The following is a 16,994-nucleotide window of genomic DNA, read 5'->3' on the forward strand; positions in this document are numbered from 1 at the left end:
TTTACGCAGTTGTTCCATTAAAACTTTAAATTTACAACTGCCCTTGCAAAATAGACCTACATTCCTGATTACATACAGCCGGAATATTATCCGGAAAGGTTTTAGATCTAGGATTTTAGCCGTGGTTCTAGCAGATAAAAAAATATAGAGTACGCTGTAGTCAATTTCAGGCGATTTTAAATTGTCCTCAGTTGATCTAGATATTGTTATTTAAGAAGCTGATATTTTATTGTAATGTCCAATAATTTTCAGTTTGCAAAATAGTGAAAATTTTCCCTCTGTGTTTTCTTTGCTACAGGCGCCGTACGATCGCTAAAGCTTCAATCCGCCGAGTGTTCTAACGACACCGCTATTCGCATCTTGCTGTAATTGCGTATTTGTACCAAAGATGTCGCGCTTGTCGACATACATTTACAGAATCAATTCTGATCCGTCAGCTGTGTAGCCGTGTAGAAAGCAATAGAAAGTGTAAAATGGCTTTATGTGGAATGCTTTTCGGGCGGAAGAGTTGGTGTCATAATTTGGATTGAAGTAAACTGTATATTTTAACAAAGAATGAATTCACCAACTTCTTCGGGAGCAAATAGATTTGCAGATTACTTCGTGATTTGCGGTTTGGACCTAAGTTCTGGATTGGAGCCAGATCGGTTTGCTGGTAAGTGCTTCTGCTAGTCAAATTTTTTGACAGATTGTGTTCTTTACATAAGCAATAACTATTTTCCATAATTAGATAACTTCGACTGCGAATGCAAGTCTATAAGTGTACATTTTTACTCTTACTGAGGTTTTGTATGACTAAAACGTATTTTAATATTATTTATTTACTTTTGCTTTGGTATGGTGTTAGGAAATGAATAGATGGAGGAGTAAGGGCTTTAATGTTAGAGTCATTGTCTTATAAACAAAAGAAATTTTATTGATGGGAATTGGCAAACACTATTAATAACTTGTTGCAAGCGGATAAATTACGTACCTACATGACAAGGATTGTGGTAATACAAATACTTTTCCCCTGTAAAAAAATTCTCAATTTAATTGTAGCCCTGAACAGGGATTGTAGCTTTTAAATAGGTAAAATTTATGCTCGTCAAACAACTTGATAGGATTTTGTACTGTTCTAGAGAGAGAGAGAGAGAGTTTTTAGGTGTGCAGTGTAAAAATTCGTTCGTAAAAGTCAAGAGTGTAAATTTTTGCATTTCTTTTCCTATTCCTTTTATCAATCTCTTTATTGTAGATAAATCTTTAATGATAAATCTGATGAATATGACCTATTCTTTTCACATTGTTACTCCAGTAGATAAATTTAGTGTAAGCCTAATATAAATTTCTATTTGTAAGACCGGTTTTGGTTCACGAAAATAGATGCCACCATTTAATGAAAGGAAAAATAAAATATTAGGCTAATGAATGTATGAAGTTGAGATTATATTGTAAAACTCTTTTTCTTGTAACCAAATCGACATTGGAGGAAAATGAACCAGCAAATGTGAATAGATACACGATTCAGTAGTTTGAAGTATTAAATTTGTAATATGAGAATAACATGTTGCTTATTCATAGTTTAACACCATTAGGAAGAAGATATTAATTGTCAACAAAAATCATCCTTGTGAAAATTAATTCTCAAAACTTTTCTGTGCCTATTCATTCTGTAGACTTACGACATAATTTCATATTTAATGTCAGTACTCGAATAACAGCTACCTGTACTTACTCCCTGTAACATTCCTGCTATTCCAATTCGATAATTAAGCGATTCATACGTGCTTCGAAATTGTATTTGTTTGAGGGGGACGAGAAGAAGGAAAAGGAATACGCAACGATATAGAGCCAATCTTTCAGTACGGTACCATTTATTTACATATTATAGTAACCTACTGGGACTATTGAGGTCACAAAGGCATGGATCTCTACCTTCGTGCCCTCCTCTCCCTCTCCCCCCCATGTTGGGTAAAGGACATACCAGTTACCGGGCTATAGTTCCTATATAGGTAGGCCTACCTAATTTGTTTCTTTTATGTGCCTATTTTTAAGGTGAAACTATTTTTCTGTTTTCTGTGCTGCATTGCCATCAAATTTCGAAATCGGCGTTTATGAATATTGTATACATAAATACAGAACTATACTTCTTGCGAAGTAATCTTATACTAAGTAAGTATAATATTTGATATTTTATTGTTCTATGATAACTTTACTGTCTGTACAAATGTACTTAAATTTAATATACCTTCACTTTGTCTTATGTTAAATTTTATTAATTGAAGTTTAGATTAGTTAATATTTTTATCACGGATTTTATTTCTTTGTGTGCAGTCATACACAGTTTGTGTAGTAGTAAAAGCAATATGTGCAGTAATAAAAATACAACAGAATACAGACTGCCTGGGTGGCGCAATCGGTAGAGTGCTTAGCCTTCTATGCCCAAGGTTGCGGGTTCGATTCCGGTCCAAGTTGATGGTATTTAAGTGACCTGTAAAAGAACTTCTGCGGGACAAAATTGCGGCACACTTGTGACGCTGGCATAACCTCGGCAGTCGCGAGCGTCGTTAAATCGTCAGTATTCGCGCGGCATACATTTTGTAAACCACTGCTGTTTATTACGTCATCACATTTCCGCTTTGAATGCTGATAGCGTAAAATTTTGAATAGCTTCTTGTTACAGTCTGATGTCAGGAGTATTTGGACGTAATTGTGACTATTTTCTGTGTTGTAAATATATATTTGAGAATGGATTACAATTGTAATCCGCATGTTTTCGATTTCCTTATTTGTAATGTTTTCTTATTCCTATAAGCCGTTCATAAGAATTTTTACAAATATGTTTTATTGTTGCACTGGTTATTTCATCCTCCAATATAAATGGTTACGTGGGCATAATGATAATAATACATAACAATGACTTCTCACATGAAACAGGTATGAACTTGAACCAATAGTGACTTGAATTTTAAGAGTGGAAAATTTATTATAACTCTTGACTACTAGGGTGTAGAGTGTAGTTTATAGCTAAAAATGAAGCCCATATAATAATTGAGTTTTTAATTACATCGTTTGCATGATAATACCATTATATTAACTCCACTAGGCCTAATTTAAACATTAATGTTCAAATAGAGTCACAATGTTATATCACAAACAGTTTAATAGAATCAATAAAGTAATGTTACTATTATATATAGGTATGTTGAAAAAATTACTTATTTATATGTGTAAAAATGTTTATTAAAAAAAAAAGAGATGGATTATAATGTAATCCGCGCGAGTACTGGTGCCACAAATATGGTGCGAGCACTGAAGGGTTGAATAAAACATAATTCATTATTATTACAACACAGTATATGAAAGCAATAGTTCTAATATTCATGAGAATTTTCTTTGTATTACAAAAGTTACTTGATATAATTATTACAAAGTAAACGTAATATAAACAATTATAGCAGAATAATGTAGCAGTAATGTGAAAAATTATCTTGTAAGAGTTATCAGAGTCTTAGAACTTTTTATTGTTTGTTGTTTGTGGCGTTATCCTTCCGCAAGCTGTCTTCTTTACATTTTACTCTGCTTGGCTGAATATGAGGTGAGGTACGAATGGTATGGTACTCTATCAGAATCACCAGACTTAAAAAATGGAACATACTATAGATTCTAACTCACCAAGTTGGCATCCCTGACCATTGTTGTTAACACGCTCGCTAGTTCGATTCTTAAATAACAGTTATACGCAGTTAATAATAATAATAATAATAATAATAATAATAATAATAATAATAATAATAATAATATTCCTGTCATTTTGGTGCCAATTCGTGCAGTAGGCCTAATACAAATTTATTTAAAAAACTCTGATTTTCTGTTATATTTTAATACGTATCAATAAAAATAGATCACCCGTATATTAGTATAGGCTTACATACCAGTAGGTCCACTTAAATATATGATTTTTGTTATTTTAAATCGATTTTCAATCCACTCTAAAGTGGTAAAAATGCAAGATGTGATTTGTAGCCTACATTTAAATTACATAATACAAATGCGTGTTTTTTTAAATTTAAATATGAAATTGAGGTTTTGTTAATTTAGATTTTAAAACTCGTATAAAATAAGTAGAAGAAAAACATTCTTAAAATATAACATGCACTAACTTGTTTGGTAATTAATAGGCCTATGGTATAGACCAGGGGTGTCAACTTTATGAATACTGCGGGTCAATATTAAAAAAAAAAGTTCTTTTGAAGGGCCGCAGATATTCTCCAATAATAAATACAATTTATATAAATGTCTTACTAATTAGTAATTACTGTAATTTATACTAATTAATAATACAAATATTTTTTAAATTTTAAGTTTGAAACTTTGCTATTGGGCCGCAGCAAACATAGTGGCGGGCTGCATGAGACCTGCAGGCCGCGGGTTATGTACGCTGGTGCATATAAAATGCTAAATATGATTTCTAACGTGCAATTTTTTTTATTTTAATTTGCTAAAATCAACCATCTCAATGTATTTGTAAATTCATAAAGCTGTTTCTTGTTAATGATGAAAATTACCGCATCTATTAATGATTTAATATGTTAAAAAAAAAAAATTCATTTACCTAAATGACATAATATTTAATGCATAATGTAATGTAACTTATATGTTATAGGTTTTTTTTAATAATTTTATTATTGTCTAAAATATTACAGTGAGGGAAGGTATTAACTTTAACACTAGAATAGTCTGAAATGAAAAAAAGCGATAGAAAGAAAGCAAGGTATTGTGGTTTATACATGTAGGTATCATTTTCGTTGTACTTTAGTATAAAAACATTAATTTAAAATTTTCTTGGCGTTTACCCTGGGTCCTATGTCATAATAATCATGTTCTAATTGTTGAGATGACCCCATATTAATGTTACCAATTGTTTCCAGTGGGTGCACAAGTGAAAGCAAATACTCTTTCTCTGCTTGGAACTCTCTCCATTTCTCTCCTACATAGAGTACATAAAAAAACTTTCCACGTTTCATGAGGAATGTTATTCTTTTGTGCATGTGTACCTGTGAGAGTGAGAGTATGAGAAAGGATAAATTGCTCTCCAATAATGAAATTACGGTATTTGATTAATATATGTTTAGTGAATATGTTTGATACCCTCCTTTTAATTTTTAATGTGTAGTACAAAAGTAAGTAGGTACCTAAACCACTTGAACTTTCAAAATAAATTATTGTACTTAACTTGTGAAGCGCAATAATTATTCATAGCTACATAAGAAAAGAAAACATAATCGAAAAAAAAAACCTAACCCTTTACACGTCCAAAACAATCGGAAATAACACTAGAAAAAAATGAACTGAAAACCATAGTACTATTAAATGAAATATAGAGATATGTTCGAAAGAAAAAATGAAGGCGGGCAAAGGAAAGGGTGACTTTTATCAATTTAAATAAATGAACTATTTGGATGTTGCATACTTTATTTCGTATCACAAAAGTCCGCAGTTCGATCCTTATATCTGGGACTAGTGCCAAAATAGTTACATATTAACACAAACTAATATTAATATACTACTACTACTACTGGTGCTGGTGCTGGTGCTGCTGCTGCTGTTGTTGTTGCTACTGACAATAACCATCCATGCAAATACTAAAAAGTTTTTGTGTATGCAATGTAAGAAGAAATAGATCCAGCCAGATACTATCCGAAGAGAATATTCTACGTAAAAATAAATTATAAATGTCGAAACTATGGCAATGGATGAAAAATAATTCAACATACTGTATCTGGATGTTAAAAACTTGCCTCTACAGACTATATTTACAGACAACCAAGTTTTTTAAATTAAGTTTATCAACAATTGGTAAAAGAGTATAAGTTTAATTCGAAATTTTCTCGGGCTTCCAGCCAGGTCATAAGTTGGTGATCCACCGACGCACAGTGGTCCGGATCGCTTAAAAGCTGGTCAAAAATCAATTTTTCAACTTCGATACAGAATCTTTAAATCACATTCCAATAATTCTACAATACTTGACCTTCAAAAATCACAGGTTATTTATTAATAATAACATACAGGTTTCACGATATATTTGTTCAAAAGTGACATAAATCCTACTTGTGTAATTTTACCTTAGTGATGAGATTTTAAAAGAGCCCTGATCAATTTTTAAAATGCATGAAAATAATAGTAAATATTTTTATTATATAATATTATATGTCTTTTACATTATACACACTAACACGTAAATTAATATTATGTTTTAATATTAATTAGAATTTTTTAAAGTCAAGTATTATTTTTAAAAAGATACTTAAATATATAGAGAGTTTTAAAAAAATGTATAAATATGTACACTGTGAAACTTACACAGCTGTTAAGGGAAGCCTTCGTTTAGGGAATGTTGAAGGTTTCATCTCCAAGGTTATCCAAGGGCAACCTCTACGTGCCCAAGACTACCCCTGCGCGCTGTTTCCTCAATCCTCATGTGCCATAACTGTGACAGCTCATAGTCATAACTCGCGTTCTGTTTACTTTCCATTTAAAAGGGGGTTCTTTCCAAGCTGACTGAAACACTAACTGTATTAAGTCATCTTGATACGTTCAGTGATTCAGGGAGTGTTTATTGTGCAAGTGCAAAATGAATTTTTCTGTGAGTCGCCGTGAACTTCACCATAAAATTAGACAACGGAGAAACGAATCGCGTAAGCAACAAGAAAACTATATCACGTCATATTTGACTAATAAATTTGAAATTAGTACTGATTGTAGTGCTGCAAAAAAGTTATACAATGTCATTAGACTACATTTTTTTTCTTCCGTATTATCAGCGATGGGTGAAGTGTGGTTATAGTGAAACAAATTTTTCAAACAGATATTCTCGTTGATTAGATCATGACATAACATTGCCTATTGAAAATATTTCATCTGTATCAACGCCGAAAAAGCATACCGACATTCCAAGCACATCGGGAAAGCTGGGTCGCGGTCGTCCTACAAAAGTATTTGGGGAATTAAGTGAAAGAAGTAAACGAAGAAAAGCAAAAGAAACGAGAGAAAATGTGTCTTCTGAAGAGCTCTCTTATGCTACAGTAATGAGTTTAAGGTCAGAAGGTGATGAAGCAGCAGCCAAATTGTTAAAAGAAGTAACAACCACAACACCAAGCAGAGGCAAAAGAATTCGTGATTATTGGAGGAAAGAAAAAAAGGAAAGTACTAGACTCACAAATGAAGAAGCTCTTTCATTAATAATAGATTCAAATCTGTCCAGACATCAATATAAAACAATTAGAAAAATGGCTGTTGCACATAACCATGATCTCTACCCCAGTTATCAATCCGTTTTAGAAGCTAAAAAAAGAAACGTACTCCCAAGGCATACAAGTGACCGAAAATAAATGTGAGGTCAAATTACAGTCTCTGTTACATCATACAGCCTATAGAATCTTGAATATTTCACCTCTAAGTAACACAGAGAAAAACTACATGTTGCATTGTAAATGGGGTTTTGACGGCAGCTCTGGTCATTCGCAATATAAACAGATATGGCATCAAAAAGAGAAAAGTGATGAAAGTTTATTCCTTACGTCATTGGTTCCCCTGTGCTTGGTTGATACTTAAAGTGGAGATGTTGCATGGAGGAATCCCCGTCCTTCATCAACTCGATTCTGCAGACCTATTCGCCTTCAGTGGGTACACGAGACAACGGAAATAGCCCAAGCAGAGAGAGAATATGTAGAAAATCAGATACAGGACTTGCAACCATTTACATTAGGTAACATCAGTTTTCACTACTTTTAACTATGATAGACGGGAAAATATGCAATGCATTAGCCAGGTCATCCAGTATGAAGTACTACATCTGTGGTGCAAAAATTTCACAAATGAATAATCTTGAATTTTTACAACAACAGTCAGAAGATACCTCCAATTTTGTCTTTGGATTATCAATTCTACATGCACATATAAGGTTTTTTGAATGCATACTACATATATCTTACCGGTTGAATTTAAAAAATGGAAGGCAAATGTACGAGATGGAAGTCGAGAAATTATGAAGAAAAGAAAGAAAACTATTCAAGATGCATTTCGAAATAGATTAGGACTTATTATCGATACACCGAAGCCTGGATATGGGACCACAAATGATGGGAACACGGCAAGAAGATTTTTCGAAAATACTAAAGAAGCATCTAAAATAACTGGCGTTGATTATGATTTAATTTCACGATTCAGTGTGATTCTTACTACAATTTCGTGTTTTCAAAATATAAGTGAATCGCGATTCAATATATACTGCAGAAAGACCGCAGAGCTATTCGTCAAATTATACCCATGGTATTATATGCCACCAACAGTGCACAAAATTCTTATTCATGCAGCATCTATTGTAAAATCAGCTTTATTACCAATAGGAGAATTATCCGAGGAAGCAATGGAATCATTAAACAAAACTGTTACAAGATTTCGACAAGATCACACCAGAAAGACGTCAAGAATTACTACAAACTTTGACTTATTCCATAGGCTGTTTCTTGCATCAGACCCTTTAATTTCCAACCTAAGAGAACTCCCCAAGAAGAAGAGAACACAGTTACCACTGCAGGTGCTCCAGTTGCTCTCTACACCTGAAGGGCCCAACAGCGAGGACTCGGGAGATTCTGATTCTGAAGACGAGTGATGGAGGAGGGGTCCGGTATAGATGTAAGTCGCTAAAATTCATTATATTCCTCATTTTAAACAATTATTTGTTGATTGGGCATGGCATAATGTAGATTGTAAGTAGGGAGATATTTTTGACCATGTTTTTTAATATTCGGACCACTGTGCGACGTTTCGAGGATGTTCATCTTCCTCATCTTCAGGGTTAAGTGATATCTGAGGGTACCTAGCTCCTTAATTTATAGTGCCAGAGGGAGTCAGCTGAGGAGCTGTGCGCCAGGAAAGCTTCTGAGTATAAGTTTCTCCAGCCCTTTCCTCCATACAGTATTATATGGTTAAGCCACTCTTTGTTTTGGAAGATGGACATAGTATTTCATACTGGAACAAACAGACCATAGACTACAGAAAATCAGTTATAGTTGTAGTCGATAAAATGTCCAGGGCGACAAATGTGATAAACAGTACTTTCCAACACCAACCACCTATCAAGAACAAGCTGTGACGAATTAAAAATACTAAAACCTGAAGTATGAACAGAGGTGTCATTGCAGGTTTTGCATGAGGAGGGGGAAAGGCAAGATTTTTTTTAAGGAAAGACCTTATGGGCAAATCGCGTAATGTACTCCCTGCCTATGTCCTCTGAAATGGACTGTTTTCTATACTGTAAAAAGGTAAAGGTATCCCCGTAACATGCCATGAAGGCACTTGGGGGGGGGGAGCATGGAGGTAGAGCCCTACCCAATACGAGCAAATGCTAGGTAACTTTCGGTGCTGGATCCCGGACTCATTTCACCGGCATTATCACCTTCATTTCATTCAGACGCTAAATAACCGAGATGTTGATACAGGGTCGTAAAATAACCCAATAAAATAAAAAAAAAAATCAGATGTACTGAATATATTTTTGAAATGCATATCTTTTCTCAATTTATCAAGTATTTTTTATTTCAAGTCACAAATATGGCTGATATCATGATTAATTTTTTGTTTTGTTTTATGGGTAAGTTCACCCCACTTCACAGTGCATTTCTAGTTTCTACTCACACAGTTAGTTCTAACTTCTTAACGTACTTATATGATACCGATATAATTTTTGCTTTCCTTTAATGGGAGAAGGGCCTGAAGGGCTGCTTACACTGCAGCTGCCTGAAGCTTATTGTATTTACCACTCCTATTTTGTGAACGATTTTATCGCTGAATGGGCGTGCTCTTGTACGAATACAGCACACTGTACCGTGAACTTAACTTGGTCTGTGGTAATTAACCTAAGCTGTGGTAATAATGGTAATATGTGAAGAAATTATTGCGAAATGAGTTCGGGGTTCGACGCCGAAAGTTACCCAGCAATTCCGCTTCAATTGGTTGAGGGAAAATCTCGGGAAAAAAAACTCAACCACGTAACTTGTCCCAACTAGGATTTGAACCCAGGTCCTTTCGTTTCATGGTCAGGCATGCTAACTGTTACTCCAAAGTGGTAGACTACCTACATGCACTTATTATTAATATGAACATACATAATTTTATTTACAAAATAAATTTTAATTTAATTTGGCAAAAGAATTTTACTTTTATTTACAATATGTCGTGCCACTGATTGCTGTTAGTACAGGGAGATTATTGTAGGCCTACTGCGGGACTCCACTCCGCAGCTCGCGCGGCATTCGCCGGTAATAGCTTATCAGTTTCTGCCTTGCATTTCATATGCGCTCTGTTACACAGCGTAATAACCTTCCGTTACTTTAACAACAACTAATATAAACTAAGGGCATAGGTCGTGCAAGGAACGATTACCGAAAATCAGTGGTGGCGTTACTGTTTGTTTTGACGTGTGTATGTTGGCACGCCGAGGGAGCGAGAGATGCAGGCCAATGGAAGTACTGCCTCTTTCAAGAAGGTGGACAGATGGGGAAAGAAACAATAATTACCAATTAGGAACAGGATTATTTGTTCATAAAAATCAGCAGTAATAAAGGTCGAATTTATCACTAACAGGTTATCATATTTAGTACTTAAGGGTAGATGGTGCGATATCATAGTTATAAATGCTCACGCTCCTACAGAAGAGAAAGACGACCATATAAAGGATAGCTTCTATGAGGAATTAGAATATACTTTTGATTAGTTATCTAGAAATAACATGAACATTTTATTGGGGGATTTCAACTCTAAAGTAGGACGGGGGGATATTTTTAAACCAACTATTGGAAAAGAGAGCCTACACGTAACTATAGTCCCGTCGCTCTTATTTCCGGCAGCCAATCACGTTGCAGATCGGCTACATTTAAGCGTGTGCGTCTTGTGATTCGCTGCTGATGACGTTATGCATTTCCTAAGGCTCGATAAATACTTAATATAATCGCCCGCCATTTTGACTCTTTCGTTGACGTTCGCAGAAACCACACGTGGACGTTATTTGCCGTTCAATTATTTGCTCAATTACAGTGCGTTTGATTTATTATCATAGGAGCTACGACATGATAATGTTTAACGATGTGGCAAATAGATTCCTCGTCTGGTAGCTCGGCAACGAAAGAATAAAAATGGCGAACAATGCTATGTACCTAGACTTTATAGAGCCTTCACTTCCTAACACGTAAGCGAAGAGGAGGAACCACGCCGGGAATAACAGCGTCGCGACTATAGTAATGACAGTGGAGTTAGGTTAGTGAACTTTGCGACATCAAACAATTTAATTGTCAAAAGTACAACATTCCCCCATAAGAATATACATAAATATACTTGGACTTCTCCTGATGGATTGACACACAATCAAATAGATCACATCTTGATATACAAAATGCATATAGAGTGTTAGTTGGGAGACCGGAGGAAAAAAGACCTTTGGGGAGGCCGAGACGTAGATGGGAGGATAATATTAAAATGGATTTGAGGGAGGTAGGATATGATGATAGAGACTGGCTTAATCTTGCACAGGATTGGGACCGATGGCGGGCTTATGTGAGGGTGGCAATGAACCTGCGGGTTCCTTAAAAGCCATTTGTAAGTAAGCAAGCAAGAAAACAATCCGAAGCGAATTAAACACGCAACATATGTTTACGAGTAAAATAATGATACTCTGCGAGGGGGATGCTCCATCACTACATAATAAAATCAACGCACTTTAAACAAGACACGTATTCACATGCAGTGGAACTGAAACTAAAACAGTAATGTAACTATCACAACGCAAGACTAATTCTATTCTTCCGACTGTACTCTTGAATATCATTCAAGCTATTTCGGCCCGCTCTTCCTTATAGCATTGTTTCGTTTGCATTCCTGTCATCGGTATTCCCTGCTTGCGAGACCTATAACATCTTGGTTTCATTTGAGCAGGGTCATTAACTAGCTTATTTTTTATTTTTTAAACGTTTATAAAAGTGGGATGTCCTGCGCCGTGGCGTCGTGGTCTAAGGAAGGCATCCTGGCTAGGACCCGCGTTACGGAATGCGCGCTGTTTCGAGTTCTCATGAAATTTCGGCCAGTGTATGGGACCGGTGCCCACCCATCATCGTGATGCATTTGGGGAGTTACGATAGGTAGCGAAATCCGGTTGCGAATGCCAGCTATAACGGCTGGGGGGATCATCGTGCTAACCACACGATACCTCCATTCTGGTTGGATGATCGTCCACCTCTGCTTCGGCATGTGGGCGTGAGGCCAGCAGCCGGCTGGTCGGTCTAGGCTCTTCACGGGCTGTAGCGCCACGGATTAATTAATTAATAAAAGTGGGATATGCTAATATTAAAAGTACAGTTCTCACATTTACTTTCTTTAATAGTATTATCATTTTTTATAATCTTAAACTCGGGAGGAGGGGAACACATTCCCCCGAAATGACTCTTCTGGTATGGAATAATGAACATTTGGAATTACGAAGTCGAGCCTACTGTGTCCCATTTGTGAACTTTATTAAACAAGTTTTTTTTCTTCGGATAATCTTTACAAAAGCAGGAATAAATTAATTTCATTTGAAAATTATATAGAATACCAGAAATTCAGAAATCAGTAGTATTGAAGATCTGTTTTATATCAAGAAAATTCCTAATCCTTCATTAAGAAGTGCAGATTTTGTATTTAAAATAGCTTAGTATTTGGTATTTATTTATTTATTTATTTATTTATTTAACCTGATAAAGGTAAAGCCATTAGGCCCCTCTATCAGCTTGTGTTGAGAGCACCTAACTATTGTAGTAAATAGCAACATGAAATAATAATAATAATAATAATAATAATAATAATAATAATAATAATAATATTGACGATACTGGGCAAGTCAAACTGAAGGCCCCGGCACTCTGCTGCCTCACCACTAGTCTCACAAGCAGATTACTGTAATGATTCTCACGTGACTTAGTTCATAATATAATATTGATCTTCGTGGCTACAATATTTTGCCTGTACGCAATATTTAAATTACCACCATTAACCGTGATTTAGTCTCATCAATACAGCTAGGCAATGTTGCTAAATGGTTATTAGAGGAGAAAAATTCGCTCCGGCGCCAGGGATCGAACCCGGGTCCTCGATTCTACGTACCAAGTGCTCTAACCACTGAGATACGCCGAAGTTCAATCCACAGCACCGGATCGAATCCCTCTCCTCTAGTGTTTTTCCCTTTGTGGCCTGTCTCCAAGTTCGACATATATGTTGGCATGTATTACGTAAACTGCCATTATACAGTGCGTTCGTAGCTCGGCCGGACAGTTCCGCGGCGGCCTTGGACTGGTTGAAGATTGGCGCGCCTGCCGCCAGAGTTACACGTAAACGACCGGCAAGTCATGGGTACGGAACACTAACTACTCTACTAACATTAGGCTTACCTGCATCACAACAGATGTTGAAACTGATGACCTTCAACTCGAACATATTCCTTATATCTCCGAAAACAATCTGGTTCACTCCCAAAAGTTCATGTTGACTGATTGCCTGTATTTCTCTCGTGATGTTATTCTTCAATTCTTGTAACGTGTGCGAATATGATGCGTACACTTTATTCTTTATCGCATGGTGATAGGTCAGGGGAACGAGGTGGCCACAATCTTTGACTAATTATTCTGTCACCAAACACACTTTGCAATTCATGCATAGAATTCGCAGCGGTCTGCGCTGTAGCTGAATCCTGCTGAAACCAGCCACCCAATCGTTCATTTCTTGTTAGTTGCGGAAAAAATTATTTACAATTGAAGTTACATAAACGTGTGAATCAACTGTTGTGTCGAAAAATATGGGACTGATAATTCTACTCGCACTCATTACACACCAAACTCCAACCTTTGCAGAGTGGTGAGGAACTTCATGAATAATATGGGGATTTTTGGTAGCCCAGTATCTATTTCTGAGTAGAAACGTGACCGTGAAGATGAAACCACGCTTCATCAGTGAAGAACGTTAAAAGTGGGTCCACGTCGCATTATGAACGGACTGCATAAACCAATTGCAATAATTAACCCTACTTACAGGATCTTGTGGTTGTAAAGTATGAACTACAGTTACCCTGTACGGCTTAAGTTTCGGAAGTTTCGTTGCCACAAAAGCTGACGTCTTGGAAATGTTAACCTCTTGTGCTAAACATCGCAGTGATTTGCGGGATGAGTGCTCTAACCGGGCCCCTACTTCATCAAGTTTCTCTTCCGTCAGTACACGGCGTTGTTGAACACGTTTCTTGTTCAAAAAAGATCCTGTATGTCTGACTTTATTGACAAAGTCATGAATAGTTGACCTGCTAGGAATTCGAACACCTGCAAACCGATGTTCAAATTCTCTTCGACACCTTCTTGCAAAAGAGTATTTCACATACGCATCATAGAGAAAAATACGTAGTTCTAAAGTGTACTCAGTCATTATTAATAGACACTTTATCACCCCGAGACAACACAATATTACTCACAACACGCGCACAGACGTCTTCTCCTCACGACAGATCCAACTCGACTGACTGGCGCGTCAGCGGTAGCTACAGCGCTACTCTGGCGGCAGGCGCGCCAATCTTCACCCAGTCCAAGGCCGCCGCGGAACGGTCCGGCCGAGCTACGAACGCACTGTACAAGGAGCGCACTCAACTGAGTGATTTGGTGGCCGGGATTCCACAGTAATATGCACTGTTGGGCGAAGAATCTACGTAAAGATTAATTTTTGGTCCTACAGAATATATCTGTTATGGTAACTTCGGCGTAGCTCAGTGGTTAGAGCACTTGGTACGTAGAACCGAGGACCCAGGTTCGATCCCTGACGCCGGAGCGAATTTTTCTCCTCTAATGATCATTGTTACCATAATAGATAATTATATTCTGTAGGACCAAAAATTAATCTACGTAGATTCTTCGCCCAACAGTGCATATTACTGTTGAATCCCGGCCTCCAAGTCACTAAGTTGAGTGCGCTTCTTGTATAATGGCAGTTGACTTAATATAGGCTAATTGTCAACATATATATCGAACTTGGAGTCAGGCTACAAAGGGAAAAACACTAGAGGAGAAGGATTCGATCCGGTGCTGTGGATTGAACTTTGGCGAAGCTCAGTGGTTACAGCACTAGGTACGTAGAACCGAGGACCCGGGTTCGATTGCTGGCGCCGGAGCGAATTTTTCTCCTCTAATAATTCTGTAGTGCTCGGGAAAAGTGACACAAGTCAGTTTCCACAAACCTTTTTTGATAATTTATTGACAACTTACGGAACATCTGTTCGCTTGGGAAAAAATACATAGGTAGGCTATTCCTCCCATTACAATAATTCATACAGAAAAAAATCAAATCGACATAAACTAGTGTAAGTTGTCAATAAATTATCAAAAAAGGTTTGTGAAAACTGACTTATGTCACTTTTCCCAAGCATTGCAGATTTATTATTACCATAACAGATATATTCTGTAGGATCAAAAATTAATCTTTACGTAAATGTTGCTAAAGCTTATAAACATCTCTCAGATAAGCATCCCAGAAGCCAGGTTATTGCTCGTGCAGGAAACATGAGTATATAACAATGCGTATGGAAATTAAAGCTAAGTTGAACAGAAGGAGACCTAATGTTTCCGCTTACTGCAGTACAAATATTGCACGTGTTGTCTTACGTTATCTGTTTACATCCCTTCCTCCTCAGTCCGCTCTCGTCTTCTCCTGAGTCACCGACAGTAAGTTGCATGGAAAGAGATATAGCTCTTGCCATAAATATTCTTGCTATTTGACGGCTCTACAGTCTGACAAGTGACCTTTTGCGTGACTAGTGAATTTATTTAAGGACATAAAATATTACCTGAATTTCAGAATTATTGCTCAAAATGCCCTCCATTACGTTGTATACACATGTTGCAGCGATATGTGAAGTTGTGGACACTCGTTGGAATTCATTATCGACAGTATTATTGTGTATTAGCCGTGTTATTTCAATCTTGAGAATATTCATAGTACGAGGGTGTTTCGTGCACTTTCTGAGGTACCCTAGATTAAAAATACACACCGACAGATCTGGCGACCAAGCAGGCCATAGTCCACTACTTATTACTCTGTCGTCAAAAATCTCACGTAGGGCTTTCATTTTAATACGGTGATGTGTTTGCTGAATACAGTTCAGGTGCTGACTGAGATTCATAATTAAAAAGTGCCAGCAGAAATATGCTACCAGTTTAATGAAACAAGTGATAAGACAAAACTACACGTTTTGTCATGGGCCAGGCTTAAAGTAAATCTGAATTACTAGCATTCTTACCGAGCTGCGACATTGCTGTGTGCAAGTAAACCATTGGATTTTCCCGACCTCATGTATAGAAAGTATAAGAGAACATTTTGAGAGCCACCGGCGTGGCTCAGTCGGTTAAAGCGCTTGCCTGCCGATCTGAAGTTGCGTTCGGGCGCGGGTTCGATCCCCCCTTGGGCTGATTAACTGGTTAGGTTTTGTCCGAGATTTTCCCCAACCGTAATGTGAATGCAAGGTAATCTATGGCGAATCCTCGGCCTCATCTCGCCAAATATCATCTCGCTATCACCAATCTCATCGATGTTAAATAACCTAGTAGTTGATACAGCGTCGTTAAATAACCAACTAAAAAAAAACATTTTGAGCAACTGCTTTGAAATACAGGTAAGATTCTTTACATTTCCTTAAATAAATAATTAATTACTTACGCCAAAGATCACTTGTCAGACTGTAGTGCTGTGAAATTTCAAGAAAATTATGTGCAAGAGCTGGTGATCTGCTTGCCAGACTGTAGTGCCAAGAGACAGATGGAATGTCTGCCCCTTAGATTTGACTTGCTGTGTATAAAGATTGTATAGGCTATCTATTTGCATTCAGCTTCCACAGCCAGAAATCCAGACAGTTCGCCTTTTAAAATACGTACTTTCTGCAGTGTAATATCAGTTCT

The 16,994-nt window shown here is 36.7% G+C and overlaps 1 protein-coding gene across 4 annotated transcripts in view; it reads left to right on the forward strand.

Annotated features, from left to right (window-relative positions):
* Window positions 1-383: 383 nt before the first annotated feature.
* The window catches only part of pns (DENN domain containing pinstripe), a 56,973-nt gene continuing 40,362 nt past the window's right edge, over window positions 384-16,994 (forward strand). For 3 of the 4 annotated variants that reach the window (XM_069818504.1, XM_069818505.1, XM_069818507.1), the window contains exon 1: window positions 385-655. In XM_069818504.1, the coding sequence (XP_069674605.1) occupies window positions 556-655 (100 nt within the window). In that variant the 5' untranslated portion in view covers window positions 385-555. Of the gene's footprint in view, window positions 656-16,994 lie in introns of all 4 variants that reach the window. The other variant, XM_069818506.1, reaches the window with a different exon arrangement.

The sequence above is a fragment of the Periplaneta americana genome, chromosome 2 (genome assembly GCF_040183065.1).
Source record: "Periplaneta americana isolate PAMFEO1 chromosome 2, P.americana_PAMFEO1_priV1, whole genome shotgun sequence".
Lineage (NCBI taxonomy): Eukaryota > Metazoa > Arthropoda > Insecta > Blattodea > Blattidae > Periplaneta > Periplaneta americana.